The 25,210-nt window shown below is 49.7% G+C and overlaps 1 protein-coding gene across 4 annotated transcripts; it reads left to right on the top strand.

Annotated features, from left to right (window-relative positions):
* The first annotated feature begins 429 nt into the window (after positions 1–429).
* UBN1 (ubinuclein 1) lies at positions 430–24,611 on the top strand. 4 transcript variants are annotated; one of them, XM_032197701.1, is made up of 18 exons: positions 430–497; positions 774–1,185; positions 2,617–2,703; positions 3,223–3,318; positions 3,612–3,746; positions 4,408–4,511; positions 6,286–6,721; positions 9,359–9,429; positions 10,726–10,855; positions 11,077–11,195; positions 11,687–11,812; positions 12,773–12,916; positions 15,827–15,877; positions 17,036–17,078; positions 17,423–18,652; positions 19,723–19,975; positions 20,299–20,388; positions 22,894–24,611. In XM_032197701.1, exons 2-18 carry the CDS (start codon positions 946–948, stop codon positions 22,944–22,946), a joined length of 3,408 nt encoding a protein of 1,135 aa, XP_032053592.1. In that variant the 5' UTR covers positions 430–497; positions 774–945; the 3' UTR covers positions 22,947–24,611. The 4 variants fall into 4 exon arrangements, with proteins under 4 accessions (XP_032053592.1, XP_032053593.1, XP_032053594.1 ...); XM_032197702.1 differs by lacking the exon at positions 15,827–15,877; XM_032197703.1 differs by lacking the exon at positions 20,299–20,388.
* Positions 24,612–25,210: the final 599 nt, after the last annotated feature.

Genomic DNA, 25,210 nt, shown 5'->3' with positions numbered 1-25,210 from the left:
GACCGTAAGGTGACCGTAAGGGAACCTGCACGAGGGAGTTCGGCTGCTGGAGCTAACCTGGGTGAGGGGCTGACCACCTCTGCGAGCAGGGGGAGCAGCCGCTGCGGCGTGAGGGTGACCCTGCGATGGTGGCTGCGGCTGAGCGGCCCCAGCGCCGGGCACAGCGCCGGGCACCTCTCCCGGTGCCGGAGGAAGCAGCGGACGGCGCAGGGCCGCAGGCGCGGCGACACGGAGCCGACTGCGAGGGGCTCCGCCACCCCCGCCGCCATCTTGCTCTCTGCCCCCCCCGCGGGGGCTGCCGGGAGGGAGGCAGGCGGGCAGGGCGGCGATAGGCCCGCCCCCGTCACGTGCCGCTCCCCCCCGAGGCGTGACCGCGGGCGCGGCGCTGATTGGTTGCGGCGCGCGGCGCGCGGCTTTGTGACGCCGGCCGGCTTCTGCGCGAGGCAGCGCCCCCCGCGCCTGTGACGTAGGAGCGGGGCCGGCGGCGGTTAGCGACGGTGAGCGGGGGGCTCCGGGGCGGCTCCGTGAGGCGCAGCCCTGAGGCGCTGCCTGGGCCCGGGCTCGGCCCTGCTCGGCGCTGGGGTCCTGGTGCTGCGGCTGCGGTCGGGTAACGGGGCTGGGAACGGGGCCGGGCCCGGGACGCGGCGCGGAGCTGGGCCGCGGGGAGCGGGGCGGGCGGCGCTGAGGTGGAGCTGGGGGTGGGGGGGGCTGTGAGGGGCTGCGCTCCCTTCCCCTCCCCTTCCCCTGGCCCTGACCCCGCTTTGCCCCCTCAGAGCCCTGCGGTGTTGTGGCGGTCCCAGCCTTTGGCTCTCCCAGTTTCTCCCGGCTCGTGCTGCCCCTTCCTGCCCCGCTGGTGGACTCCCGATGTGTGTGTGCAGCTGGGGCACGGCCGGGCCGCTGCCATGGGAACGACGCCCTGAGAGGTGCTGAGGGGCGGCCGGAGCCATGACGGAGCCCCACAGGGTGCCCTTCACCACGCTGCACGGCCCGCTGAGCGGCAGCTTCCTGAAGAAGCCCAGGAAGGACGACTCGGAGCAGCCCCAGGATGCGGAGCAGCAGCCGACGTCCGTGCGGATCACGCTGACTCTCTTCGAGCCGGACCACAAGCGCTGTCCGGAGTTCTTCTACCCGGATCTCGTCAAGAATTTCCGAGCGAAAGGCAAGGGTGGCTCTGCAGGAGAAAAGGTGAGTGTCTACACGGCCTGTGGCAAAGCTGAGGTTGTATCTGAAGGCTTTGGGGACTTTCGCGGTGTTCTTCTCTTAATGCTGCTGTCAGAGGTGGTGGTGTGTTACCTGTGGGGTGCTGAGAGCTGAAATGACAGCTCAGCGGTCAGACACCATGCAGGACATGGAGCTGGGATCCAGCTATGGGATCCTGTTGTCAGACAGCTGTCGTGTTCCTCTCTCTGCACTGGCTCTGCACATCAGAAAGCTGATGTGCTGGCAGCAGAGCGTGGCATGTTATGCTGGTAGGGTTTGAGGTTGCTTGGTTGATCTAAAGTGGCTTTGGTACCTGGTTATGGGAAGCTAAGGGTATCTTACAAAAAGCATCAAAAAGAGGGATATTTCTGCAGCACGGGGCTGTCTCCTTTCTGGGGACTTGGCTTTACTGCACATGAATGCTTTCCCTGCGGCGCTCGGCATCCGTTCCCGTTTGATGGCCATGGTGCTCTCAGGTGCTGCCTGACAGCTCTGCTTGCCCCCTGGGGGTCATTTCTCAGGTGCAGTGGAATGCAAACATCCAACAGCACCCAGTAGTTCTGTGTTATGGACATTTTTCTGCGTTGTGTAGTTATGAAGAAAACCTTGCTTTTTCCACTGACGTGGGGGAGTTGTGGTTTCCTCAGTCTTCCAGCACTGTCACTGCCACTTCTGGCAGCAGCGTGGTGATGCTCAGGAGAGTTGATTGGGCTCTGCTCGTTTTCGCTGCTGCTATTCAGTTCTGGCTGGCAGTCAGTTGAGGGTTTGTGCTGTTTTCCTGAGAGACAGGAGAAGCAGAGACAGGTACAGGACTAATTGAGAGGGCACCCAAAATACGGAGACTGCAGTGAGGTCCTGAATGCTTGTGGGTGTCATAGGCACAGCCAGGAACTGCAGAAATCTCATCCCGTAAAGAACGGGGTAAGGACAAGCTCTTCTTGTTTCTGCCTGCTAAAGCTCATTTTTGTGAGCTTGAGAGCGGGTGGGAGAGGGAAGGGAGATGCCCCCAGGTCTGTTTGTTGGTTGGTGAACGGCAGTAATTAAATGAAGAAAAACAAACAGAGGGATTTACACAGAATCTGGAGATGAGTGGCAGGGTACTGTCTTGTCATCCTCTCCTTTCTTTCTGTGAAAGCCCAAGTTGAGAGAAGAGACCCTTAGTTACGCTTTCATGGGTTATTGTTTTCTCCAAGAAACTTGCTTTTTCTTTTATTGTCCGGTAGAGTTCGGTGTGCTTGTTTCTAGGTGCCTTATTCTGAACCTTATTGAGAAGCCTCTGAGGATACTGTACTGAAGGCTGATTGCTCTGAGCTTTTGCCTGCGTGTTCTAGTCGTGATGCTTTTAATGCACGTCTAATGGGTTTGGGTGGCAGGGTGACAGGCTGGATTCTGATGGTTTTGTCTCTCTTTCTGCAGAGGAAGGACCCTGCTGATCCCTTCAATGATGATGAAAAGGAGAGGCATAAAGCAGAGGCTCTTGCTAGGAAGTTTGAAGAAAAATATGTACGTTCCTCTTCTTTATATTATGCTATCCCTTCGGGTGGGTAACGCTGTTCAGTTCTTGGCCAAAATTGCTTTAACAGAAATCAGCAGTCGCTAGCTCTTAACGTTCCCGTTTTTGTGCAGTCTGTTAGTGTGGCTGGAGCATGCTGTGTGCGTGCTCGCTGCTCGTAGCGCAGAGTTTGCCTGGCTCTGCAGCAGGTATGAAGAACTGTCAGCCTCTGTGCTGGCAGAGAGCTTCCAGGGGAGCAGACCCAAAGTAACAAAGTCTGCTGGCACAAAGCTGGCTGATGTGTTGGGCCAGCATTTTGTTTCGTTTGGATGCACTGTTTCTGATATTTGTGATAAGGCCTAAAACATAATTGTATCCTTAGATTAGAGCGTGAAGTGGGTCAGCGCTGGTTTAGTAACAGAGCTCGTTCTCTTTTCTAAACTGGAGAGAATGTCAGTCTGCTGTAGCAGGGCTGTCCCCGCGGTGATTAGAACAGCAGATGAGCATACCATCCATCTCTTATTGTTTAGGGTGGCAAGAGACGTAGAAAGGACCGTATTCAGGACTTGATTGATATGGGGTATGGATACGACGAATCCGACTCCTTCATTGATAATTCGGAAGCAGTGAGTACTCGGGCAGGTGTGGGGGTGGTGAAACAGCGGCCTGGGGGGCTGGGCGGGCACCTGGGAGAACATGAGCTCAGTGCGAGCAGGGAGTGTGCCAGGGCTGGGTAACGAGGACTCCTGGGGCAACTGCATGACAGGAGAACGCTAGTTAGCATGGGTGTCTGCAGCCTGACCTGCTCCTCGGGGGGCACAAGTCCCACTCCATCCTCCAAGCAGCTCAAGTACAGAACAAAAGAGATCCTGTGAACACAAGTTTACAGTGCCAATAGATTGTTCTCTCTTACTTCCAGTACGATGAGCTTGTTCCGGCTTCTCTGACTACAAAATACGGCGGGTTCTACATCAACTCAGGAACGCTGCAGTTTCGGCAAGCATCTGACTCTGAAGACGACTATGTTAAAGAGAAAAAGAAGAAATCTCCCAAGGTCAGCAGGCCAGCTTTCTAGGAGTATTCCCTCTGGTAGAGCTCAGTGGGTTTGCTGCATGAAGAGCGTTCTCTTTCAAAGCAGAGAGACCTGTGAATTGGTGTGGACAGAATAGGCAGGGAGCTGCAGCCTCATAGATGAGCATTTCATAATCACCTTCTGTCCACATATTTGATGGTAAAATGAAGCTTGTCTGGCATGCATGAGGCTACTGGTGGAGTTTCCTGGTTCCCAGAGCAGAAATGATGGCGGCCTCTTGGCACCCCAGAGGGGCTTGTCGCTGGGGGAATGATGAGACGCTTTGGATTTCTCATCTGAGGGGTGCTGGGGGCTTCCCTGGGAAACCAGTGCTTCTGTGCTGTGGCGGTGTTGTTTAGAAACAGCAAGGCTTTCACAGGGCTGGAAGGGGAGACGGGGAGCACTTGAGATCCCTTCACCTTTCTTGACAGGATCTCTAGCATAAGAGCTGGGTGCACTGTGAAATGTTGAAGATGGAATGTGCCAGAACTGTGTTGATTTGTGTATTTGGTTTGGGTTACTGTGTGTGGTGAGGAAGGAGCTGTTCTCACCCTACTGGCAAAGGGCCCAAAGACTGGGGCTGCTGCTCCAATCCCATGAGCAGGAGACGCTCTGATTCTGACTCGGTTTTAATCCTTTCCAGAAACGGAAATTGAAAGATGGAGGTGAAAAAATGAAGAAGAAGAAGAAAGATGATTCTTATGACAAGGAAAAGAAATCAAAAAAGTCCAAGTTCCCAAAAGCCGGGTAAGGAGGAACAGGGAACACTTGCTGCCTGACACTTTGCTTTGGGGTTACAGGTGGTGTTTGTTGCGCTGCAGCAGCACGTGTTGTTTGGGGGCAGCTTGGCTGTGAGCTGTTCAGCCGATGGGTGAGCTGCTGGTGCTTCACGCGTCAGGAGAAGGCAGCTCCTGGCTGGAAGGAGCACGGCTCCACAGCAGGACTGTCAGAGCAAAGGGGCACGGAGCTGAAGGGCTCTGCTTTCTTGGAGCTCAGGTTGGGCACTGCTGGTGGGAACAGATGTGGGAGAGTGCTGGGGGTAATGAATATGGGGACCAAGTTGAGAAAGGAAAGGCAGGAAGGAAGTGTGTGAGCTCAGAGCTGTGTGAGTGTCAGGCCGGCATGGAGAGAGAGGTCAGAAGGCCGTGGATGGCAAGAGCAGGAAGGAGAGTTGTCTGCTGCAGCTATTGCTGGCCAATAGTTTGTACTCCTGCCCAGAGTATTTCTTGGATGAGGGATTAGATTTTCTGTAGTTTCTCTCCTTGGGGGCTATAAACCTGAGTGGTGTTTCTTGTCTCGAGGAGTGACTGTTCTGCTGGTCTGTACTTGCTCAGGTCTGCCTGGCCTTTTTGTTTCAATTTATGTCTGCTGCCTTTGTGTCTTCTGCTACATTTTCCTCCTATTTTTTTTCCTTCTTCCCGTAACTGTTCTTTTGGATTCCCTTCTTCCTGCACGGATTTGCTTTCTGGCAGCACCAAACCATGTCTGACACAGCAGTCAGTGTACGATTCCCTAATTAGGAACAAGGGAAGGGAATTTGCTGCCCTATTTCAAGCACAGACAAGCTTCAAGCTGCTGTCACACTCCTGCTTTGGTTCCTCTGCACTAGTTGTTTGTGCGTTTCCAATTCATCCTTTCTAGAACAGTGCACATGGCTAAATAAGAACATGACCAGCTGGGGAAGTTCTGAGCTCCATCAGCTCTGCAGTGAGAGGGGGCTCGTTCATCAGTGAGTCTTGTGCTGAGGCATTCCTGTCCCTGGGGTCAGCGCTGCTGCATGTCGTGAGCCCGTTGCATGAATCTTTGTTTCCCTTCAAATTCAGGTTGCACAGTTGAGAAGAGTTTTACTTTGGGATCTGTAGAGTGGGGGTAATGGATGGAGAGAGTGGTTTGCAGCCCTGAAGCAGCTGTGTGCCTTAAACATGGAACATAGAGCTCAAATCTACTGTCAAATTGAGAGGCAGGGAAGTGTGCAGAACAGCAGTGGTACACACATCCCGAGTCCCCAGCTGGTTTCCGACCCCCGAGTAGTTTCCGACTACTGTTTCCTCCCTACAGCATAATGTGCTTGAGGGCAGTTACATTAAACAGCATAAATCTTTGTTCCCTAATTATTGTTTCATAGATGATAGTGACTAAATCTGATACAGCAGTTGAGACTAGTGGATTCGGAAAGCTTAACAGGTTACAGATGAGGAACTGAAAATTAAGTCTGATGAAACTGGCTAAGTGAACACCTGGTGGATAAGTTACTGGAGAAGAGAGATGTGATGGAATGAATGAAAATACTTTGTCCTGTTGGGCACGTGATACCCAGTGAGGCTTCAGGCCTCCAGTCTTATCCTTAACTCTTAGGTATGGCCTGAAGAGGAAATAGTTTATTTTTCCTGGTGTAATCGGTGAAGGGCTAAGACTTCCCAAAGCATTGGTGCATGTGGCTGAACTGGGATGAAAGTATCCTTGTCTGTTCCTCTTGATCTTATTTATTTCTCTCTTAATTCTCCTCTTCCCTTCTTTGCAGCTTTACAGCATTAAATGCAAGTAAGGAGAAGAAGAAGAAGAAATACTCCGGAGCTCTCAGCGTCAAGGAGATGCTGAAGAAGTTTCAGAAAGAGAAAGAAGCTCAGAAGAAAAAAGACGAGGAACAGAAGGCGGTGACTCCACCAGCAGAGCCTCCAACCCCAAGAGAGGCAGAGGCAATGCCTGACCCCTTGCTGTCGCTCTTCGGCCACGCCAGTGACAGCGACCTCCTGCAGGCAGCCACGGCCATGGACTCCTTGACTGACCTCGACCTGGAGCGGCTCTTCAGCGAGTCCCCCGAGGGAAGTCCCTTTCACGACGTGGAGGACGGGAGCGATCCTGCTGGGACAGGCTTGGAGCAGGATTTCAAGCAGCCGCCCTCCCTCCCGGAAGGACTGCCAGCCCCTTTGGAGAAACGCATCAAGGAACTGGCTCAGGTACAGCACGTGGCCGCCTGGCTGCTGGCGGGGGGCAGCTCTGCTGGGTTCTGCACCCAGGCTCAGAGCACGCCCCGGTGGGGCCAGGCAGGAGCCCAGCTTTCTGTCACTCGGTTTGCTTTTATGGCCAAGGCGCTTTCCTGAACGCCGGCGTGTCAGACAGAGGCAAAGCGCTGGTCCTCAGCCTTGGTGTAGTCTGAGTTCACCGCGCTCAGGATTCCAGCTGTCACTGTGGTTTCTTTACCTCCCTTGGTTAAGTATGGGTTGATGCAATAGTTCCAAAGGTTAACGTGAACGGACTTAAAACGTGAACCAATGGGGCTGAGGGATAAATCCCACCGTTATGTGCTGTGATGAGCAGGGCAGCATTTCTGAAGGGGCGTGCAGAGTTCTCTGTGTAAAATGGGTGCAGCTGGAAAGCGTTACCTGCTGTGCAGTGTGAGGACAGCCCTGCAGAGGGGGCTGGAGGATTTGCTAAAACTCTTTTCCCTGTAATGCAAATGGATGCCTTCGGTGAGGCACCGGTACTGCTGGCAGCTCGTGGGCTGGTCTCCTTGCTGACAGTCTGGGTTCTTTCCCCTTCTTTAGCTTCCCAGCGTTGCAGCACTGCTGAGGGAGTGGAACACATTAGGAAGGGTGAGCATCTTTGCCTGTAGTTCCTCCTGCAGCTGGACTTCTGTGGGACCACCCATCTTCTCCAAAAATGCCGTAACCTGCCTCGGAAAGCAGTTCTGGAGGAGCGGGGAGTGTTAGGAGCTGGTCAGGGATCCCTCTGCTGGCATGCCAGAGAAATACACTTCCTGACTGGGGGGTTCTCTGGCTGTCACCATCAGCCTGTCAACAAATGCCGACCTGTTTGGTTCCTGCTGTTAGGCTTCCTTATAAATATTGATTTTAAGCCCTAAACAGTACTTGTAGAGCTCTGCAGTGTTCTGCCATCTGGTGCAGATCGATTTAGAGTGCCTGTTATTGAAGCATCTCTTGCTTAATAACTCCTGTTACTGAAGATTAGCTTCTGTTAAAGATAACTGGTCTGCTGAGAAATTTTAAGCGTGGTAAGAGTGGTGACGAGCGGGCAGAAGAGAAGTAGGAATTGAAGTAAGTATTGGCACTGCTGATGAAAAGAATGGGCTCTGTGGATGTTGCTACTTGCTAGTTGTGCTGTTAACGGGAGACACTGAAACAGCTGCTTCTGAACTCCATTTGACTCAAAGGAGATTATTGCAGAGGCTTCTGTGATACCAAGTTAATGATTACGTTGCTGCAGGATGGGGTGATAGCAGGCTGTCCCCAGAGCTTCCTGCTGCTGTGTCTCATTGCTGGACCCTGTTAAGAGGGCGAGCACAAAAGGCAAGAAGTGACAAACTGAAGCCTGTGGGTCAGTCAGGACTTTGGGACGTGAACTCTGTTGGGGGTGGGAGTGGAGAGGTGCCACAGCTCTGCCTGAGAGCCTGAAGCTTCCATCCCGTCAGATGGGAGCACCTCAGGGGTTAACCAGAGCCTCCAGGCGTTTCCTCTTCTGCTTCAACTGGTTTGATTTTAACCCTCCCCTTCCTAAAGGAACTTTCAGGTTGAGGGTTGCCTTTTTAGCATTGTGCCTTCTCCTTTGATATCGCCAGCTTCCTGTGACCTGACAGAGATTGCTGCAGGAATGTACGTGCCTTCTGGGCATAATTTCATTGCTTACCAGCCTGACTATGGAAGCGTTAAATCAGGGGATTTCAAAATCACGCCCGTCTCTCCTGGTTCCCTTTCCCATGCAAGGGATCAGTAACTTGATGTGTTTTGTTGTGGCAAACCCCAGTTTTGTTTACATCAGTTCTCCTGCAGTCAACAGGCTGAAAGCTCCGTGACAACTTTCTGCCATCTCATTCATCTCCTGGAATTATTTTCCCGCTGGACATATTTTTCATGGGTGTGATTTTTTGGGCAATGCTGTGTGTGCTGCAGTCATAGCTCAGGAAGCTTCCCGAACAGGATTTTTTTTAGTTTCCATGGTGTTGATAGGAACTAACATTTCCCCTTTGGCTACTAGTCTTTCCGTTGGTTTCTTGGCTTGGTGTCCACACTGATCTAGAAAGCCTGGTGATGAGTGTCCCCGCCCCTCGTTAAACGTGACCAGGATGATCTTTCTTGTTCCAGGGACAAGCCCTGTGCTCGTATTACTTAATCTAACAGCTCCAGGGAGAAGTTAAAACCCTGTCCTAAATCCATCCCTTCTTCCCATGGGAATTATGCCAAGGAAGCTGGCTGCCACCAAGCAGTCTCCTTCGCCCTGTTCAGTGGAGGAATGCTCACTGCGTTGTGCCAGCCCCCCTGTATCCAACGCCAGCACATCCAGACAGGAGAATCGAGAAGGGGAGGGTGCGTGGGCAGGCCTGGCTGCACCAGCTCAGGTGGTGGAGCTGGGCTTGAACTGAAGAGGCCTAAGTGGAAAGGACACAACCTCCCAGCAGTCTGTCCCCTGGGGCAGCTGTTAGTCCACCTCCAGCAGGGAGCTGGTGCAGAGTTCAGTGAAATAAAGCTGTCCTGTTCTGTAGTGGTTTTGAAGTAGTTTAAAAAAACATTTGATTGTTTGTGCCTGCCTGTATCTGTATGCGAAACGGTGATGACTTGGTGGTGTTTGCTATTTTCCAGGCTGCCAGAGCTGCAGAAGGAGAAGGCAAACAGCGATTCTTCACTCAGGATATCAACAACATCATACTGGAGTAAGTGCTGCCAGGGCAGAGGAGTGGGGCTGGTGTGGGGAAAGGAGAGTGTCTGGAGAGCATCACTTTCCGGTAAAGTCAGGAGCAGGTTTAACAGGAGGTGCGGGGGTGTCCTCCTACAGGTCTTCCACACAGAGCATGCCTAAGATAACATGAATGTCTCCGAGGAATGGCTTTGTCGAAATGTGTGTACTTAAGGTAGAAGAAGATGGCGGGATATATCTCTGTAGCTCTCATTCTCAAGATAATGCTTGATATTTGTGTACTTTTTTTCACTTGACTTATGATTGCAGCATGATACAAGAACAGTAAACCTCCTCCTGTCAGAGATGTCAGGCATATTCTTTGCTGTTTGTGCTGTATGGAATATTTTTAAACTGGAATAAGGCTGCTGTGTTCCACTGGCATTCTGTGCAAACTGGAGGAACTCTATTACTGCTCCTATCTTGGTAGAACTGTAGCATGCCAGGGCAGCTTCACACAGCTGTTGACAATGGCTTCATTCTTCTTCAAGTGCCTGCAGAAGATGGAGGAATGCATACAGCTTTGTGATCATCTCAGTGTAATGCTTAAACAGAGGCTTTAATTTTCCTTAAGGTTTATCAAGACATTTGGAGGGAATTGCTGGAAGGAATTTTCTGAGTCTGTTTGCTTCTCCTTTCAAGTGGTGATTATCACCTTTTAGCATTCCAGTGCTGACTGCACAAACACTCCTAATCTGGTTTAAGCCTGATAATTTCAGCTGTTTTCAGAAGTGATTTAAAAGAATTTGTGTAACTTGGCAGTAGAATCAGTTAGGAGTTTTTACACTGGAAACTGATGCTTAGAGGTGGCTTAAAAAGCTAGTTTAAGTTATGTATAACTGCATAGATGGGTTTGACATGTACTGACCTGTCTAGCCTGTTCACTGGGAAGTAAGTTCAAGCCCGAGGGATAAAGTTTGATTCTATATTATCCGGAGGTAGACCACAGTAGTGTCTGACAGAAGCAGTGTGTGCTTTCATTGTCTGATGCTCCCACTCCTCAGCTGCCAAGATGAAATGCAGAATAAATGAGATTGCTGACGTATTTTGTTGCTTTTTAAGATACTCTGAAGCTACAATGAAAGGCATAGCTTGGGATAAAGGGCTTGAGCCCATTGATTCTAAAATGTAATGAACTGTCGTGTAATTTGGCTTGTACTTTCTCCCTCTCTCCCTGCCTTCAGCTTCCCACCTTGCACCACAATTGCATTTTAGTTGCTTAGAGGACCCGTGCCAGGTCCCTGGTTAACGTTGTGTTTGTCTTGTTCTTCAGCATAGAGCTGCAGACCCGGGAGCTGAACAGCCAGATCCGCTCCGGGGTGTACGCCCACCTGGCTGCATTCTTACCTTGCAGTAAGGACACTCTAGTCAAGCGTGCCCGTAAGCTTTATCTCTACGAGCAGGTGAGTGAATCTGGCAGCACAGCCTTGTCTCACGTGCATGTTACCCTGATCTCCAGAGCAGAATTGTTCTGTGTAATGTGCTGTTGTCCTCCATGTGAGCATGCTTCAGGCTCCACGGCTGGTGGTGTGGGTTCCAAACTGGCAAGGTCTTGTCCTGCTGGCTTGAGTGTCGTGGCTGAAACACAGCGCAGAACCTCAGTCTGCTTTGTGATGTGCTCTAGGGTGGCCGACTGAAGGAGCCCCTGCAGAAGCTAAAAGAAGCCATTGGTCGAGTCATGCCAGAGCAGATGACTAAGTACCAAGAGGAATGCCAAGCCCATACTCAGGCCAAATTTGCCAAGTAAGCTCACTGTCTGCTTGTTAAGCATCTGTAGCTTTCCTCGGCAGGTTCCCTGGGACCTGTAGGCTGCTCTCATGAAGTTTACCACCTGTTTTCGTTCTCTATTCAAGAATTGCTGATGGGCATTAATTGGCCTAATTAAGCTTTTTGTCTTCTTTGCACTATCTATACTGATGCCACCTACAGCAGCATTGATGGGATCAGAACTTGGCTGAAGTGTTTCATTTCTGCCCGGGCCTGTTTATAGAAAGATGGCAGCCTGAGCACAGTCAGGCTGGATCAGACCTGTGGTCTCTACTACATAGTACTGGGAAGTTTCTCAACATGGAGCATGAAGCTCGGCTTGCACCATAAGCCAGATTTTTAGGCCCTTTTCTGGGAGTTTGTTATCATTGACTAGCAAGACCTCTGAACAGTCTTGTTCAGAGATTTATCCTGGTTTTGAATTAGCCAGGACAATGACTTCCACACTGTTCTCATCTCTGTTTTAGAATGCTGGAAGAGGAAAAGGACAAAGAGCGAGATCGAGTTTGCTCTGATGATGACGATGACGAAGAAAAGGGAGGAAAACGCGTTATGGGACCACGAAAGAAATTTCAATGGAATAATGAAATCAGGTTTGCATAACTTAGATATTAAGGCAACCTGTGACTTGCTTCACTTCCAGCTGCGCAGAATAATGCATTTTAATATTTGTATCTTGGTTTCAGAGGAGCAGCACTAACGGCTTCTAGTAATAGTCACCTTGGAGGTTTGTGGAAACCACTATTGCGGTTACTAAATCTCAACTTTAAACACATCCCAAAACTAACCCATTTTCAGGTACAGGCCAGCTCCGAGAGAAGCACTAAGCCTCTGTGCGGGGGCCAAAAAGAGGGACAGATCTTTTGGGAAAAGAAGTAACTTGGTTGAATTGCTGAAATCCTACTGACTAGACTCTTAAAAAATATTAGATTTCTGGCTGTGTAAACAGTTAAAGCTTACGGGGATTGCTGCCCCTGCCACCCAAGGGTCTGACAAAGAACAGAGTGCTGGATGAAGGGGAGAGTGACAAAGGATAAAATAAGAATCAATCATGTAGTCATTTTCATCTTATTCCGTAACAAATTGGGTTGCTGCTCCATAAAAGATTCATTTAGAACAAAGAGGGCTTCACTTTCTGCCTTCTCATTGCTCTCAGCAGAAACTTCTGCAGAGGGGTTTGGATCTGCAGCTGTTAAATGACACCTGTAATTCTGTCACTCGTTTACCACCTCTGCTGTTTGAAGATACTAAAGTGGGAAGGTGTAGTATAAGGCTTTTTTCCTCTGGTACATCTGTCTGTGTGCACACCTACAGAGAAATGTGCCATTCCCTGCCTCTTTCTTCCAGAGGCAGTTCAGGGTTAGCTTTATTAGCAGGGTGTTTGGAATGCCCGGACTCGAATCCTGTGCTCAGCTGGCTACTGTCTGATCCAGAATACTTGTGCAAAGCCAGGCACATCTTAGCATATTCATCTAGCCCTGGATAAGCAGAATGACCTCCATCTGGGGAAAGTTAATCCAAGTAACTGTATTTGAAATCTTCCTGTTCTTCAGGGAGCTGCTTTGCCACTTGGTGAAGATTAAGTTGGATGGTTATGAGCTTGACAAGAATAAGGCTCAGTCTCTGGAGGATTATGTGAAGACCTTCCTAGATGGAGAGGTGAAGCCCCTTTGGCCAAAAGGCTGGATGCAGGCCAGGTGAGCAAGAATCATGTTGTACTCCAGGGATTCCTTATCATAAGGGACCTCTGAAGGTGGTTAGTCCTACCCCTGTTCAAAGAAGGTCAAAAGTTTCAAAGCTTCAAAGTTAGGTCAGATTGCTCAGGGCTGCGTCCTATTGAGTTTTGAAAGTCTCCATGGATGGAGATTACAACAGCATCTCTGGGCCACTGTTCTGATACTTCACTCTTCATGAATCTCTTCTCCTTGTTTCTAATCGGAATTCCCCTTGCTGTGCTGAACCGACTGTTCCCTCTTTGCTTTTACTGAGTGCCTCTGAGAAAGGTGCCTCCGTCTTCTTTGTGGCTCCCTGTCCCCAAAGCTCTTTAGGTAGTAGATTCCATTAGATCCCTCCTTGGTCTTTGCGTTATCCAGGCTGAGCAAACCCAGTTCCCTCAACCTCTCCTTGTATGTCACGTGTTCCTCAGCCATCTCAGTGGCTCTGGACTGTCTCCAGTTTGTCAACATCTTTCTTGTATTGTGGGGACCCCAAAACTGGACACTGTATCCAGGTGTAACCTCACAAGTGCTAAACAGAGGGGAATAAGCACTTGAACTGTTGGCTGTGCTCTTGCTCCCAGTATTTAGGTAGCTTTCAGCAGTACACCCGTGCAGCAGTGGCTTGTTCTGCTTGTCTGCAAGGATCCCAGGTCCTTTTCTGCAAGGCTGCTGCATTGCCAGTTGTCCCCAAGCCTGCGTGGCTGCTTGGGGTTATTCCATCCCAGCTGCAGGACTCTGCGTTTGTCTTTGTCGAGCTTCACAAGGTGGTGTTGGCCCCTTTCTCCAGCCTGTCGAGGTCCCTGTGAATGGCAACCGTGCCCTCCAATGCCTCCCACCCTGTTTTCGTGTCGCCCTCAGGCTTACTGTGAGTACAGTCTGCTGTTGTCCAGGCTGTTAGCGACGCTGTTGAGTGGTCTTGGCCCCAGCATTGACCTCTGGTGGATGCCCCTGGGTGTGACAAGTCTCAAGTTAGAACGGGCACTGAGGTGAGGTGGACTGGCCAGTGGTTTCTTGAATCGGTATGACGAGATCTTTTCAGACCCTTGGGGAATTCTCCCCTAGACCTTCCCAAAAGAAAGCAAAGCAGAAAGCTTTAGCGGCTTTGGGACTTTCAGGAGACCATCAGAGTCAACAGAGTAAGTAGGAATTGGGTGTGGTTTTCTTTACCCCATCCCGTGTCTTCGCTGCTGTTTCCTGCTCTTTCATGCCCTCCATCATCCATGCCATTGAGCCAGCGATTGCAGAGAGCCATGCAAATTGCAGAGTCGTTCTGCTGGGACTGTCATCAGCTTCTGGCCTGCTTCGTTTTGCTCACTGGCTTTAAAACAAGCACAGTCCAACTGCTGGAATCTCTTATCTTAAACAGCTGGATGGGTCTTCTTTCTCTGCTGAATTTGCTTTTTGGGTTTCATGGGTACCAGCTCTTAAGAGCAGTAAGTGTGAGAAGCAAATTACAGCTCCATTTGGAAGAATCCATAGCCATTTACTGCAGTTGCATGTGCACATGAAGTACAGCATTGTGCATGTTTGTGGTGTGTCGCTCAGCGCGGGAGCTGAACGATGGCATTAGGAGCTGGGTGCAGACTCCTTAGTTAATGAAGATATTGCCAGCTTGGGGTCCAGGCTTGGCAAGCTTAAAAATCTCTTTTTTTTGAATAAAAAAAATAAAATAAAATAAAAATCTTTTCCCTGGAGCTGTAGGTAAAACTGTTCTTAAGTGTATTTGTGTTCCCCCAAGACTCGGTGTAGAGAGCCCTCCAGTGAAGCTGACCACAGAATGACTGAAGAGAAGTGGTTTTCCTGGTTGCTTTCCAGTGGCTAAAGGACAATGGTTTCTGCTCCTGGGACTTTGTGGTTTAAAGACAGAAGCTAGTCTGCTATCCAGGCAGAAATGGAGGGGAGGGTTTGGCAACATTAAGAGAATTATAAACGCTTTTCTGGATTAATCAGCTTGGTTTGCTGTCACTGTGAGCACAGAAGTTCATCTTCAATAGGAGCCTGAAGATGGACAGAGTAGCAACTTTGTGTACGAGTTCAGAGTGGCCCTGCCATGGTTCTGTTTTCCTGGTTAGCACTAAAAGGTGACAAATAGAATATAAGGTTAAAATACGTGTGCTTTAAGAGAAAAAGGATGACAAAAGTCTGTATATTCAGTACGTTAATAGTCTGCCAGGAAAGCATGTTCCACGTGTTGGTACTGATGGGGTATTCATAAGCTTCTCACCCTGACATCTAAGAAGGCAGCTGAGTGGCAGCTGTTTTAGGAGAAATAGTGCTTGTGTAAGATTCTGGTTTACTTAGCTTCAGTAGTAAAGGCTTTTGGATTCTATTTATTGTTCTGTTAGTTCTGTTTATTGGTCGTGGCTAGACAATTGCTACGGAAATGGCTGTGCTAATTTAAGAAGTCACCTCCACAGTTTGCTGGGGATGCCAAGGCAAAAGCAGTGTGAAGTGTGAAGGCTTCTCATCCATATTGCTGTACGTGAGGCAGGGAAAGGAAACCTTTCTCCCTTGAAGTTGGTGAAGAGCTCTTGGATGATCTGCCAGCTCTTGGATAATCTCTGGCAGCAGTAACACCCAGCTTGAACGCTTGTACTGCCTCTCCAGCTGGCTGTCAGCTTTTTAGGCTGGCAGAGCTTTTTCCTTAGTTATTCTCCAACGCCCGCCTTAACGGCCTTCCAGCGCCTACAAGCATAGCTCCCCCCAGAGGGAATTGAGCGGGGGTATTCAAAAGGATTTTCCTGGAAAGCAGATGAATATTTGTTTACTCTCTGTGGTTTTAATTTCACTAAGTCCCCTGCTGTACTGTGCAGCTCTGTCTCCAGTGATCCCAGCTGCTCTACTGGGTCTTGCTGGATATCACTTCTCATTGCTCTCTTCCCTTCTTAGGACACTGTTTAAGGAGAGCAGGCGTGTACACGGACACCTCACATCAGTCCTGTGAGTATCGCGCAGCATTCCTGTAGAGTGATAACTGGTGAACTCCACTCCCTGGGGCCTGGGTGGATCATGCAGGAGCACCTGAACTCACTTGGCTCCCATCAAATAGTTTGGCGCTGCTTCATCTGGGGAGGTCTAGGGAGAGTAGTTGTTTGTGTGTGACATCTCCCAACAACAGCCTTCCTGAGGTGCTTGAGCCTTAGAGTAGGCTCAAGGATAAGAGCTTTGAAGCCAGGTTGCCTCCTGGCCTTGTTCACCAGACTGGAGTCAGGCCTCTGTGCTAGGCCTTGGGAGGCAGATCAAGGTAAAAAGGAGCGTGCTGCCAGCACTGTGATTATTGCTACCTGTTCAGTCAGTCCTCCCTGGATTCTGGATTCCCTCTTTCTTGTTGCCTGGTTGAAGGAGGGATATGATGAGCTCAAGCTAGTAAAGGTGGGAGAAACAGGCTTATGGGTGGCAAATCAAGAGAGCCATCGGAATCCAGCTGGGCAGGTGCTTTAACGCCAAAGGGTCTCATGGATCTTGCTGGCAGTCTATAACAGACGATGGTACGGAGTTAGGTTGATGTCTGTTTGACAGACGGTCCTGTTCTTGGCACTGGATGAATGAGGGGAAGTATGAGAAAGAATATGAAATAGTGTAGTCATCCTTCCCTCAGCCCTGTCATTCCAGCTGTTCAGGGATGTCTTGTACCAGAGACTGCATCTGACCAGACCAAATGATCTATTTTCCATGAATTTGGCAGATGCTTTTGCATCCTTGACTTCTTCTGGGAACCAAAAAGAAATGTGTAGCTTTTTTCCAAAATAGCCTGTGTATCAGTTTCTCTCTGGGTACTGGTATAGTGGTGGGCTCCAGTAGTAGCTCCTGGCCCTGCAGCTGGTGCAGGATGTGTCTGTTGAGTGCTTTCACTGCTCCTTTACCATTTCAGAGACTCTGCTCCGCTCCCTAATTCATTCCCCTGTGTGGGAGTTGGGGCTTCCTAGAGCAGCAACAAATGTCATATGGTTTTGAATCCTAGCAACCCGAGATGCTGCCTCTGTTCTTTGCAAAAGGCTCAGTGGATCGTCATTAACAGGGCCCAAGTGTGCTCCCTAATAGGATGCTTCCCTGCAGGCATTCAGTGAGCCCCTGTTTCTTTTCTCTCCCTCAAAACAGGACGAAGAAAAAAGTTATCGCGCCTACCAAGGTGAAGGTGAAGGTGAGTTCTGCGTTTTCTGGTCCTCATGGTTCCCAGTAGTCGAGTGACTGCCCTCTCAGATCCTGTTTTAAGCCGTGTATCTATGCATCAGGTGTAAGGAAGTTGTATTCTTAAACAGCACTAGTCTGCGCTGGGCGTGAGGAAAAACTGGAACAGCAGCTAGAGTTGATGGCAGCAGGAGTACCAGTCGGGAGGGAGGTGGGGGACCAGCAGGCACAGTTACTGTGCCTTTCGTCCCAAAGGTACTGCACCTTCCATCCCAAAATCAGGAACCTTTCCTTCCCTTTTCAGCCGTAAACCCTGCCTCTGTTTTGACTCTGCTTTCTGTTGTCGTATTGTTCCAGGAACCCTCCTGTAAACCAGATAAAAAGATCTCTATTTCTGTTCCTTCAATGCACTCAAGCAACACCTTATCTTTGTCATCAGAGTGCCAGGCAGGAGGTCTGGGTATCAGCGCCCAGACCAGAGAACTCCTGTCCCTTGGGGCAACCCAAGCAGCCAGCAGCACTGGTACTCCTGCTGCCTTCATGGATGACTCCTTGGATGAAGACTTAATTCATAATCCTACTACCTCCCTCGAAGCAGTCTCTAAAGAACTGGCTGCGCTTAACAGCAGAGCGGGAGGGAGCCCTGACTTTACTCTTTCTGGAGCTCCAAAAGCTCCTCCGGAGAAGATCCCAACTCTTGCGTCGTCAGAGGAGAAGAGGACATTTCCAAAAGCCAGCCCTGCCCCTACATCATCCCCTGCTGGCTCTCTCCAGTCTCCTCTAAATTTCCTGGCTGAACAGGCCCTGGCATTGGGCCAAACCTCTCAAGACAAAAAGACAGAAAACTCTAATTACAAAGAACTCTCTTGCCAAGCCTCACCCAGCAAAATCCTTTCAGACATACACCAGGCTAAACAGAAACATCATGGCCTGGTCCGACCAAGCCATGGGCCTCAGACCTCCACCCCAGTGCCGGGCGCTCAGGTGAAGGTCTTTCACTCAAGCACCCAGCCACAGAAAACTTTCACCTCCCCGGCTCCATTCGTCAAACTGCAGAATCCCAAGTCCTCCTCCCCATTGCCCCAACGCTCTCTCCTCCAGCAGGTCAAATCATCAACCAAAGCTCAGAGCTTCCATTCCTCTGCCTCCCCAGGCAGTGCCCAAAACTCCAGCAGTTCCCACAAAAGCCCAGGCTCATCCTCATCGTCTCTCAGTTATACAGGAAAGCACTCAAGTGGCTCTAGTTCTTCAGGACAATCTTACAAATCACCCTTTGTTTCTGGTTCCCTCTCGAAGCATGGGGCTTCTTCCAGCAGCTCCTCATCAGGAGCATCTGCAAACCAGGGCTGCTCCTCGGGGAGCTTGCTGCCCGCTGTGCAGGCCCCTTCCTCAAGCCAGGCGTCCAGCCGCCCGTCCCCGAGCTCCTCAGTGAAGAAGACGTCTGTTTCGCAGAAGCTGACTCTGGTGGCGCCTCCTGGAGGTTCAAATGGAGATTCTAGTGGGGGCACTCAAGGAGTGGCCAAATTGCTGACCTCCTCCCTAAAGCCAGCTGTTGTCAGCAGCACCGCATCTTCTACCTCTGTGCCGGTAAGCAAGAACGTGCTGACCTAGCCTAATGTCAGGAAGGAAAGGCACTGCGCTGCGTCAGGCTGCCTCCTAACTTGAGACCTGAATTGGGGACTTCAAAAGAAGTTCCTGGAATTCTTGAATGATTCTGTGGACCGTGGCTGCTTAGGCTAGGAAGACCTGGCCTTTGCCATGGGTCTGTGATCCAGAATTCAAGCTCTTATTTTCAGCTTAAAGTAACAGCTAATCAGAATGCACTGGTACCTTCCAGGCAGCAGATTTTGGACAGGCTGCGTAGTGTTCTTGGCCTGACACGGTGAGTTATGGGGACAGCAATGTTCCTGTTTAGGCCAGGAGGAAGTGCAGTAAAGCAAATTGCCATGAGAGCTAAAGCCATTGCGTGAACTAAAATTATAATTACCAATTTGTTTTTAATTAGGTCTGCTAATTTGGCCTTACTTAAATTATCACAAGTGATTTTATTATTATGGACACTTTTTACTACTGATGTATAGAATAAACAGCCTACAGGATTGGGCTATAAACTCACAGTGCCTGCCCAGCTATTTTCGTCCACTTTTTGTTGCTCCCCAGTTACCCCCACAAGCAGTGAAGCGATGTTTGGGTCTGACAGTTCAGTGGGATATGTTGTCTTTGGAAAGACTCCCGGGGTGCCTATACAAACTTGTATTGTTCAGCCATGCATTTAATGATGTGCAGGCCTTGTTTCTCATCTGCAGACACTCCTAATGTAGTTGCATTAATTTGTTGTCAGCTGCTCGTGTCTGCTTGTGGCACATGGAAGGAGGAGAGCAGTTCGATGGATATGTTTAAATGGGCCTCAAAGCCACGTACTCTGCCTGTTGGAGGCATAGCTCCAGAGTAAGGGAACAGCAGGCTCAAATCCAGTATGGTCACATGTAGAAGACAATAGCATCCAGCAGCTGGATTTTTAGTGTCCTGGATGCCTCTAGGTGACCTCAAGAATTGGCAGCTCTCGGGCCCTGGCTGTGAAGATGCTTCTTGCAAGTATAAATGTTGACATGCCTTGGTTTTCCCCCTCCTGACTGACCTTTTCTGTTGCTTTTCAGAAAGGAACTAGTGGAGCTGTGCTGCTAACGAGTTCTTCCTCCTTAAGTGTACTGTCTCCATCCTACAAGTCCAACAATCCAAAGCTGCCAGCTGCCCTGAGCTCCACCCCTTTAGGTATTATCTCTCCTATTCATACCTTCCCTCTTCATGTCATCTCCTTCACTTCAGACTCCTCCCCGAAAGCAGGAGTATCAAAGGATGCAATAGTTACAGGACCTGCTCCAGGAACTTTCCACCATGGCCTTGGCCACAGTGAGTGTACTGCTCATGCATGTGTGTTACTTGTGCCTGTGCTGTCCAGTAACAAGAAAAGCAGTGCTGTGCTGTGTTAACCCATTGCAGACGAACTCACCTCTCTTGCTGTTGCTTCGTGCTGTAGTTCATCCATTTATATCTCTAGCAGTTGCATTTGGAGAACCTTGGGCACATCCTCACATCCTTGTAGCTAGCCCAGAAGTCTCAACAGCTGGAAACTAAGCTATAGGCTCTAACGGCTGCAGCTCCTCTGCTCATTTCTGTCTTTGATGTGTATTTGTTCTTTTTTTCCCCTCTCCTTTCTTTGTTTTTCTCTCTAGGTCTTCTAGCTGGCTTGCACTCCAGCCCCCACCATGCAGCGCCACTCCCACATTCTGCCCTGTCCACTCATTTACCGCAAAGTCTGCCAGGTAACTTGTCAGACGCTCTTGTTTGTCTTCTGCGCCGTGAGTCATCCTGCATCTCAGCAGGAGGACTTCAGGGGTGAAAGCAAAGTTGTTGCCCTCATTGTCTGACCGGTGTGGTCGTTGCTGAGACCTCCGGCCTCCCCACGGTACAAAGCTAGGCGTAGCCCTCCGTGTCCTTTACTGTGTTGTCAGCCAGTGCAAGCTCGTGTGCTTCCAAAACGAGGAGCCCTCAGTGCTTAGAGTAAGTGTTGGTTCCTGGAGGTGCTTGGCTTTGCTGCTTGTGTCGTGGTAAAGGATTGTTCTGCTAGGATTAAAGCTCTGCCTCTTTATGCACAGTCTGCCAGGACTGCCCAGAATTGAATATTCTGGCTCTGTGGAGTTTTGTCACTGGTGACCTATATAAAATGTGTCAGACCAGAATGTCCTGCATCTGTGCGCTGAGCTAATTGCCTACATCTCCCTCACAGGTTTGTAGTGTGAACGCAGACTGCTTCACTTGGTGGTGATGTGATGATTTTGCAGCTAAGCCTGCTCCCGCCCCAGTTTGATGCCCGCAGAGCTAATTCATAAAAGAGATTTCCAAAGAACACCTCTGCTCGTAAATGGGGTCCTGCCTGCTGTGTCCTGGTGGGCTGTGAGTGTGCAAACGGCAGTGCTGTAGTAGAAGGAGAGAAGGAAGGGCAGTAAGTTCAGCATTCCGAAAATTGAAGTGTAGGGCTACCAGATTGGGTTTGTCTGTCTGGGGAGTTGCTTATGCTGCTGGTAGTTGCTACAGTTATTTTGGCTTTATTGATCAAGTATTTGTTGGCTCTTCAGTGCCGTTCAGCATCACTGGCTTAGTACCCACTGCTGTTGCGGTTGTGTTATTGGGCAGCATGAGTCTGGTCAGGGAGAGGATGTGCCACTGTAATGCCGTGGCCCTGAGGCATTGTGGATAAACTCCTGGAGGCAACGCGGTCTCCTGGCGCTTGGCTGTTGAGGACAGTGTGTGCTGGCTGGAGAAAGAAGACACTGCTGTGCATTGGGTAAAGTTCAAAGAGTTATCTCCTTTGCTTCTCTTGCTGAAACTTGTCTGATGTGACTTGTTCCATCTCTCCACCATGGTGGAGCAGAAGAAGCAGCCACCAGCAGCAATCGCTGGTGTGAGGGACTTCTTCCTGGTTGTGAACTTAGTTTCAGGAGAGTGAGATGATTGATTTCTGTTTGAAACAGGGTTGTGAAATGTTTTCTGTGTCAGTTGGGAGGTGTTCCCTGCCTCATTATTTGAGGGAATTTAGAGTGGTTACTTCCCTGTTGCTTATAGGGCTCAAAACAAAAGAATTTTTTGATGGACTGCTGCTCTTAGGCAGGGCTTAGGGCCAAGAGAGCTGCAAGCACGCAGTGTGACTAGGAATAAGTGGGGACAAACCGACCATTGAGACAGCTTCTGCAGGGACCTGCTTCCTCACCTGGTGTTTTCACATAAATGTTGAGGACTGAGATTAGTGCTGTCCCTTCGGGCAATATTACCAACCGTGGTGCTTCGCAGAAGATCAAAGTAGACGTTTAAGTGGCCACCATGGTCTTAAAACATATTACAGGGCTGTACCGCTCTGAAAGCTGCAAGGACGCGGGTGTGATGCGAGGTAGCTACAAATGCAAGCAAGTGTTGATGTCTTATGTGACCGCTTGTACCAGCATTCATCAAAAAGCCTTTGAGCAGGGAGCATCCAACGTGTGCTTGTGTGGTGTCGCTGCTGCGTTTGCTGCTGGAGGTGCCTGCGTGCTGGTGCTGTGACAATGGTTCCGACTGCTTGCTTTAGGAATACCTGTGCTGGGACTGAGATCTTGCATGGAATGAGCTGTCCTTGTCCTGGAGAAGAAGCTGTTGCTGCTCTGCTTGGTGCCACGGCTGCTTGACTGCACATCTCAGTACACCCATTTGTTCACCATAGTCTGACGGTAGTTTTAATTGCTCCTGGAGAACTTCTACCTTAAACTTCCTTATTTTTTCTGTTCACTGCATTTTTCTCATTTCCCCTCACATCTGCTCCTTTCTCTTACTCCAGTGGTTAGATTCCTGTGACTCCTGTTACTATCAGTGGGTACCTAAGGCCTTCATTACAACGGCAAAGGTCTACTAATGGTTAAATTTCAAATCAACTTCAGATGCTAGGTGGCAAGTACCCTGTATTTGTAGTTCCCTAGATGGGAGACACGGTAGCGTGGCTTTTAGAGAAAGGCATAGACTGCCGGGAGAGTCAGCACAGCAATCTGAATCTGTGCTGTGGTGCTTTTGCTGGGAGGCTGTAGGAGGCCTTGGTGCTTCCTGTGACTCTTGCTTAGGTGCAGAGGAAGGGCTGCTCCCAGGCTGCAGATATCTCCACACACCATTCTCCCACCCCTTGATTCTTTGGGCTGCAAAGGGAAAGTCGATCTCTCCGTGCAGAGATCTTGCCACCCTGGCTGCACGCAGCTCCACGGAGCTGATGCTGAAACCCCTTCCCACTTGGTTTTATTTTCTTGCAGATGCTTCTCAGCTTCACAGCAAAGGGTCCAACGCACAGCAACGGAAGTTGTGACGTCTGCGAGGAGGGGAGCTAGAGCACACATAGGATCAAACCCAGAGGACCAGGTCATGGATACCGGCTGCGTCTTTTTCTCGTGACAACTGGAGAGACTAAACTGCAATGAGGAGCTCACTGGTGTGTTTCCTCAGAGGCTTTCAGAGCTAGCTCAGAGGCTTTCAGAGCGAAGCCCCACACCAAGGGCTACCTTGAGCCATGTCCTAATGAGAGAAGCACTTGTAGCACTGTTTTATTGCTGCTGCCCTTCACGCATTCCCTGGCACTGGCACGAAGCTAGAACACGCAGGGGAACTCGGGTGGCTCGGCTTTCCTGCAGGAAGTCCGGTGCTGGTGGATTCCACCCACCTGTGTCTGCGTCTGCCAAGTACCTCCAAGTCCAGTTACCTCCTTGGTCTCCCAGTGGAGGGTATGAAAGGTGCTTCTTTCTTCTGCTTTGGATTTACTTGGATAATTCTAGCGCTGCCAGTGCTTTCTGAAGACATTTGACTTGACTTTTCAATTGTACTATAAAGCTGTGCTACAGTTAATTGGAAGACTTAACGTTTCCTGTGTGGTGAATCTGATGAACCACCTGATGTTCCCCTCTAGAGGAGAATGAGGACTCTCAAAAGAGACATTTCTAGATGCACTCATGGACATTAAGATTTCTACATATTTTGGTTTTTGGATTTTTTTCCTCCAAAGGGATGCTTTTTTCCTGCTCAGTTTTATCTTCATTGCCATCGAATGCATTGGATTGAATGGGACACTTCTCAGCATGTCACATGTATAGGAAGACATAATTCCAGTGCCTTTTATGGTGGAGCAAGAATGGACTAGTAACACACATTTCAGCCCTATTTTGTGTGCTCCTCAACCCTTTTTTAATCATTCTGTATTTAAGATGTATTCTGTTCTATTTAATAGAGCTTTTTATGGTTGCACATCAAAAAAAGCTGCACTGTCTGGACTCCAATGGTGTCTTGGTGACTGCAAACACAGTACCAAATCCAGCAAGAGCACCAGTTCTTATCCGAGTTTGTGCAAGCGGGTTCCAGACCCTCCCCTAAAGCCATTCTTTCCTAGGGTCGTCAGTTATGATCTCTTTGGTGGGCAGAGGGAATGATCTAGATTAACCAAGGTCACTACTATTCAAACGAATCCCAGAGAACAACATTGCTCTCCTTGATGATTTCTGCACTAGAATCATGTGCTTGTCACAGCTGCAGGAATGGGGACCATCTGGAGTTGGGGTGTGTCATTTTTATTACTATTTTTTAAATCTTTTTAACTCTTAGACCTAAATATTTCTCCCCTGAGCACACCCTTTCAAACTGTGCGTAGCTAAAGGCGGGCTGTGGTTCCAAGTGAGCTTTATGGCTTTTGGTTTTCTGCTCTCCCCAGTCTCTTTTCTCAGGCCCCTATAGCCACATCTGAGACATGCAGTAGTGGCACTGATCTGCATAAACTTTACTGGTATTTCAAGCGAAAGCTTGCAGCCTTCCTCCCTGGGCTTTGGGGAAGGATGCTGACACTGAGTATACCAGCAAATACCTGCTTTTATTTTCCCCATTTCTGGTAAGATCCATGATGGACTGTTCTCAATTTGAGCTGATGAGTCATTTCCCAAGATCAGCGTGTTACTTGTATTTAAAAAAAAAAAAAAAAAAAAAAAAAAAAAATGCAGCTCAGAATCAAAATTTGTTTACAGAAAATACCTAGGTTGTAGCAAAAGAGCCAAAGACAGAACTTGTGTTACTAAAACTAAGCACAGCAGTTACTGATGGTCTCCGATCAGCGGATGTCGCACGGTTCCCGTTGAAGGCCTAATCCTGAGAGGTGCCTTGCACCTTCAACTTCCCATGGTATCTGGAAGAGCACGCAAACGCCTGGCAGGGTAGGGACTCAGCGAGTGACCCGAGGTACTGGTTCTACTCCCTCTCTTTGCTTTCACTTGAATGCTTCTGCTGGGAGGCACCCATGTGCGTGGCCAGAGCAGAATGCCCTCGTTCTAGGAATTTAGCGAAGCCTCTTGCCTCAGGGAAATGTTTATTTGGTGGAAATTCTGTGGGATATTTTTTCTTTACATGCTATAATGAATGAGTGAATGGTATTGAGCAGAGTCGCAGCAAGGCAGAACCACGCAGAGACCTGACAGCTGATGGGGAGCCAGGAGTCCGGCACCTCTGCCTTGACGGGGCAACTTGCAGCACTTCGTGACAGTGTGGGGCGACGAGGCTCCCATGGCACTTACTTAGTATGGCAGTTCCTTTTGGGTG

This window comes from Aythya fuligula, chromosome 15 (genome assembly GCF_009819795.1).
Source record: "Aythya fuligula isolate bAytFul2 chromosome 15, bAytFul2.pri, whole genome shotgun sequence".
Taxonomy (NCBI): domain Eukaryota; kingdom Metazoa; phylum Chordata; class Aves; order Anseriformes; family Anatidae; genus Aythya; species Aythya fuligula.
The sequence above is the reverse complement of the archived record's forward strand: the minus strand, read 5'-3'. Positions and strand labels throughout refer to the sequence as shown.

What these genes read in the sequence shown, in the direction of transcription:
- UBN1 (XM_032197701.1), top strand. Translation starts at nt 946, where the DNA reads ATGACGGAGCCCCACAGGGTGCCCTTCACCACGCTGCACGGCCCGCTG. An exon ending in GTGGCTCTGCAGGAGAAAAG is followed by an intron (nt 1,186 to 2,616) that starts GTGAGTGTCTAC and finishes CTCTTTCTGCAG; the next exon opens with AGGAAGGACCCTGCTGATCC. An exon ending in AAAAGAAGAAATCTCCCAAG is followed by an intron (nt 3,747 to 4,407) that starts GTCAGCAGGCCA and finishes AATCCTTTCCAG; the next exon opens with AAACGGAAATTGAAAGATGG.